Genomic DNA, 5,805 nt, shown 5'->3' with positions numbered 1-5,805 from the left:
TCTGTGAGTCTGTTCTTTGTGTGTTGTTACAAATGCTCACTCTCTGTGGTTTGAGTCAGTGCAGAGCTGAGTCAGGTGTGTGTCAGTGGTGTCATTATTTAGGTTCTGTTTCCTGTTTGTTGTTATGTGACGTCATTGGTCAAACATACAGTTTAATGAAGGAATCTGTGTGTGTGTTTAAAATGAAAGATATCTGAAGTTATCTTAATGCCACACAAAGATATAAAACTACATTTCTGATTATGTGTATGCTGATACAAACAGGTGAGAGAAAAATCAATTAACAGTTTACAGAAATGAATCAAACATGTTTAATACTTCTGTTGTATTTTAATATATAACGTTTAAATTGATCCTGAATGCTGTTAAAATCTCATCATGATTCAATTCAGTTTTCTCTATATGCCAATAAATCCCACTAATAGTGACCTGAAGGAGTCACTTTTGTAAGGCAAAGATGCTACAGTAACACAGCACAATAATCATTTTATATGAGCTGATGTCCATCTGCTGCAGTCTGACTGTTAATGATTTTATGTTTGAATTTGTCTGCTTTAGTATTTAAATGGCAAATTCTAATTATTATTTAATTTAATCACAGTAAAACGGATTCAGCTGCTCTGAACACTGAAATGTAAAAATATATCTCTACATGATGACATCACACTTCACATAAATTTAAAAAAACCTGTTTTCGTCTTTGAGACATTTCCATCACATCCATGAGGCCTGTGCTGTCACACAGAGGAGCATCAGCCAGCTGCATGGAAATCTTTCACAATAAAAGTGTTTCTATCCTTTTACTTTTAAAGACAAACAGGAAGTGTTAATATAACAGTGTGATGCAGTCATCAAAAGTGCTACAAAGATGCTGGATTGTTCTATTCATTATTAAACAGGAGGAAGAAGAGAGAAGATGACAGTTTTTAATATTACAGGTTGTGGTTTTTATTACAGCAGTACTGATGTCAGTGGCCAGTTCAAACTATTTGGTGCAGATAAATATTAAAGATGAATGATGCTCTGACTGTGGGAGATAAATGAGAACAGAAGATCCTGAGTGCTCTCTGTTTTTAAAGCTTTAATGGACTTTAACAGACAAACACACACGGTGATGAAGAGTGTGAGCTGTGAGCTGGTGTGACAGAGTTCTTCCTGGTAACAGATGACGCTGTGGTCATGTGACCTGTCCTCTGTTTTTAGAGCAGCTCTCAGTCAGACTGAGTCAGTTTGTCAGGAGAACTCAGGAACATGGCTTCATCCTTCCTCTGCCTCAGCCTCCTCTTCATCAGCCTCAGCACAGCAGGTATGATCGATATACTCATCAATACACTCCTTAATATACTGCAGAGATACACTGATCACCAATCAGTGTACTGATCACTGGTCAATACACTCATCACTGATCAGTATAGTGATCAATACACACAAATCCACTCATCAGCACACACATACACTCTCTCACTGGTTGTGATCAATACAGTGATCAGTCCTGATGTTCTGTTTGTTCTCAGATGGATTCATGAATTATGTGGTGTCTCGCTGTGACTTTAACTCCACTGAGCTGAAGGACATCCAGTACATCAACTCTTACTATTACAACATGATGGAGGTCGTCAGGTTTGACAGCAATGTGGGAGAGTATGTTGGATACACTGACTTTGGAGTGAAGCAGGCAAAGTACTTTAACAGTATTCCAGGACGGCTGGCTTCAGACAGAGCTCAGAAGGAGACGTACTGCCATAACAACATTGGTGTTGACTACAGCAACATTCTGTCTAAATCAGGTGAGTGTGCTGGTCTGTGTGACATCATCAGGTGTTCATGTTACTCTGAATCATTCATGATGGACTCACAGCTGCAGGTCAGACTCTGGTGATCAATAACTGTAATAAATCACTGATCACAGCTCTGACTGTGACACCACAGAGCTAACCTCAGTCTGTGGCGCTCCCTGCTGGTGAAACAGGCAAACTGCAGCTGTTCATTATAACACACTGATGATATTAAAGTATTTATTTAACCTGTTCGAGGTGAAATGTTGCTCACATTAATTTTATTAATGTTTCCACATAAATATTTCTAACAGCATGAAGCAGCCTGACAGGTTATTGAACACATTTTACTTCTTTACTTATTTTAAAGCAGATAAATCTGAGAAACACTGATGTTTGTTTAAACTTGGATATTCACACTAATGTGTGTCTGCGCTTTGTTTTTTGTTGTTTGTTGGTTTCTTTAACAGCTTCACACCTGCACACATTTACAGCTCAGATCTATGAGTCAGTGTTACAGTGGACTTATTAAATATACTGAAACAATTATTAAGTTATCATCATAACACACACAAGCTGTGAGCTGTGTAACACAAGCTTAATAATTCATGTGTTCCAGTGTGACAGAACACAGTTTTCCGCCGGTTGAACTGTCTGATAATCAAACGAGTGTTTCTTCATGTCATGAACTACAGTCAGCTCCCAGCAGCAGCAGCTCAGAGGAACATGAGGAGAACCAGCTCAGAGCTCCTGTGGAGGGGAAGCTGTCTGATAGTGAAAAGTGATTCCACGTGTCGTATCCATCACTTTTGGGTTATAGATGGCTAGATCTACAGTGCACCTAAGTGCACCATGAGTGTTGACCCATGTGTGGATGAGCAGGCTCTTTACAGGAGTTACTTCCTCTCTGGAGTGAGATGGTGTGACCTCAGAGAAGGAGGGATGTGTGAGAGATTTCCTCCATCAGCCAGCAGCTCTTGTCTCACCCATCTGTGTGTGACTGGTTACAAATATGATCAAATAGACAGACACAGCGCCCCCTGCAGGCTCTGGATGGTACAGTCTGATTAGAGTGACCCTCCATCAGGTCCTCGCTCACCACCACTATCACCATCTCCTCTGCTGTTGTTGTTCAGCCTACAGCTGAGCCTACAGTTGTCTATACCTACACCCAAACGTAATGAAATAGCAACCAATGTAAAACATTCATTAATCAGCTGCTGTGAGTCTTTAGCTGTGAAAAACAAACAACACAAACACACTGTGAAAAGAAACAAGTGTATCAAACAAAAACAAATCATTATTAATTTCTGCTCATCAGTTAAACAGCTGGATGAGCAGAAATTCAAACTGGGACCAGCTGTGGATTCAGTCCTTTAGTTTGCAATCAGTACTTTATCAGCTACTCTCTATATGCCAGACTTTAGTTGTAAACCAGCACAGTAGCTGATCTGCAGGAGGATCAGTTCACTGATGGTTCACACTGATGTCACTCTGAGTCAACACTTCACTGGATATTAATAAAACCTGATCCAGGTTCGAGTCTGGTAGATTTCCAGCACATACAGCTCTGCATGTCTTACTTTATAATAATGATGTTTGCAGCTGCTGATGTTTCTCCTCACAGCTGATTCATCATCTGAGGCATGTATACAATCATCCCTGAGAATATCATATTACCAACGACAGAAACTCATAATGTCTTTCAGCTAAGCCGTACGTCAGACTTCACTCCAGTACGCCTCCTTCTGGTATCCATCAAGCCATGTTGGTCTGCAGCGTCTATGACTTCTACCCCAAATACATCAAAGTGAGCTGGCTGAGAGATGGACAGGAAGTCAGCGCTGATGTCACTTCCACTGAGGAGATGGCAGATGGTGATTGGTACTACCAGACCCACTCACACCTGGAGTACACACCCAGGTGAGCATCATAATCAGACTTTTAGTAAAAAGTCTGCACTAAAGTTTAAACATTTAAAGTCCAGATCTGAGAGTCATTGATGTTTGTGTTGAAGGTCTGGGGAGAAGATCTCCTGTAAGGTGGAGCACGCCAGCCTGGACAAACCTCTGATCACTGACTGGGGTAAATACCTGTCTGTATCTACACACCTGTACACACCTGTACATACCTACCTGTCTGACTCTCACCTGTGTGACTCAGATCCCTCCTCGTCCATGCCTGAGTCAGAGAGGAACAAGCTCGCCATCGGAGCCTCAGGACTGATCCTGGGTCTGATCTTATCTCTGGCTGGATTCATCTACTACAAGAGGAAGGCCCGAGGTCAGAGCAGGACTCTCACTCACAGACCAGTTCATACCTGAAACCAGTTCAGGCCAGAATGAAACCAGTTTAGACCAGTCTTAATCTCAAACCACATTACATGAGTCTAAAACTGGTTTGGATCTGGTTTACATCAGTGTTTTGTTTTATATATTGATGTTTTAAAATTCATATTCAGGCTGTTTTTAAACCAGTTTCACAAAGTTGTAGACCACTACAGTTTATTTTCAGAGTGGTGGTGACTGTGTCCTCGTCTCTTCTTCTTTCAGGTCGTATCCTGGTTCCCACTAACTGAGCCTGTTCCTGGTCCTGTTTCTGTCTGATGTTATAAAAGCTGCTGCTTCCTGTGTTCAGACTGATGATGATGATGATGATGATGATGATGATCTCTGTCTGGACTCTGATCCAGGACCATCTCAGTGTTGTTGGTGGTTGTGGTTTCACTGGGATGATCCTGGATCAGGTCTAATGTAGACTCTGCTGTTTGATGCTTTACCTCTGCTGTTTAATCCATGTGATGTAATCCCTGTAATCCATGTCTCTGAATGATTTGGGTGTTTCTGCTTATTTGATTACCATAGATCACACATTTTTACTGGAGGTCATTGTTCCAAAATAAATGACTCAAACTCTCAGCTGTTTACCTACATCCTGTTAATGTCAACCTGAGGATTTTATCGAGCTCCACTGTCCTGCAGGAAGGCTCAAGATCATATAGAGAGTTTTTGGAGGTGACTGATATGAAAGATATACAAGTTGTGACAGTATGTATGGAAATATCATAATAACTATAACTAATACAATTTCAATTTCCTGAGAAAATGGGGTGTGAATGCAAAAATCATCAGAACAATAAAGATTTAGCAGAAATATTGAAAAAGCTGAACAAGCTGAAGTTCCCTCAAAACTACTTGTTGTTGAACTGTGAAAAATGGGCAGAAACCTTAGAAAAGCAAGAAAGAAGAGCCAGCAGGTACACAAAATCAGGTGAAAATGACATGACTAACAATGTTACAAATATGGACACACACACATATTTAAATTAATAACACTTGTGTCGATGTTCTAGAAGGAGTCGTCTGAGCGCGCTCATTAAATCACGTGATGAGAGCGTGACAGAAGCTGTTAGTGTGCACACGCGAGTCTGCATGTGAGACAATCAGGAGCTTCCACCATTGTTCACCATCGCACAGAGGGACTGGCAGCTCACAGTACTGACATCCAGAGCCACCATGAACTGTGTCCAGCAGCTGTTTGTGCCCAATGGAGACACATCTGTCCTACACAAACATGGCAAAGTGACATTGAAGTACTTCCACAATGTAACTGATGGTGAGTTTGTGGCTTTAAAAGTTGACGCTCGGGTGACTGATTTCAGTCGTTAACAGACCTCCAGATCATTCGTGAAAAACCTGGTACGCCTGTCAGACTCTTTAGAGGTCATGGACTGTCACCACGTCATAGTGTCACTGTGACTTTAATGAGAATGTTTTATCCAGGTGTTACGACCTGTCTAGGGGCCAGGTTATATCATGATTAAGCATTCACCAAGACATAATGTGTATGTCTGTGTCCTGTTGACCTGCTGAAACCACATGATCACCATAGTTTTTCTTTTTTTTTCTTTTTTTTTTTCTCATGACATCAGAAACAGCAGTATGCGACATCACGTGATGGCGGAGCTTCAATTCATCCTTTGTCATTTTTTCCCCCCTTTTTTTAAAAATAGGACAGGGGGAATGAATGA

The 5,805-nt window shown here is 41.0% G+C and overlaps 1 protein-coding gene across 1 annotated transcript; it reads left to right on the top strand.

The window, feature by feature from the left end:
- The first annotated feature begins 1,205 nt into the window (after positions 1–1,205).
- On the top strand, positions 1,206–4,693 carry LOC102194918 (HLA class II histocompatibility antigen, DRB1-8 beta chain-like). The gene is made up of 6 exons (XM_005755179.2): positions 1,206–1,306; positions 1,515–1,787; positions 3,485–3,698; positions 3,793–3,860; positions 3,939–4,058; positions 4,328–4,693. Exons 1-6 carry the CDS (start codon positions 1,252–1,254, stop codon positions 4,351–4,353), a joined length of 756 nt encoding a protein of 251 aa, XP_005755236.1. The 5' UTR covers positions 1,206–1,251; the 3' UTR covers positions 4,354–4,693.
- The last annotated feature ends 1,112 nt before the right edge of the window (positions 4,694–5,805 follow it).

Source organism: Pundamilia nyererei, unplaced genomic scaffold (assembly GCF_000239375.1).
Source record: "Pundamilia nyererei isolate P.nyererei 1_Seehausen unplaced genomic scaffold, PunNye1.0 scaffold01051, whole genome shotgun sequence".
Classification (NCBI taxonomy): domain Eukaryota; kingdom Metazoa; phylum Chordata; class Actinopteri; order Cichliformes; family Cichlidae; genus Pundamilia; species Pundamilia nyererei.
This window is presented reverse-complemented; position numbering and strand designations above follow the sequence as displayed.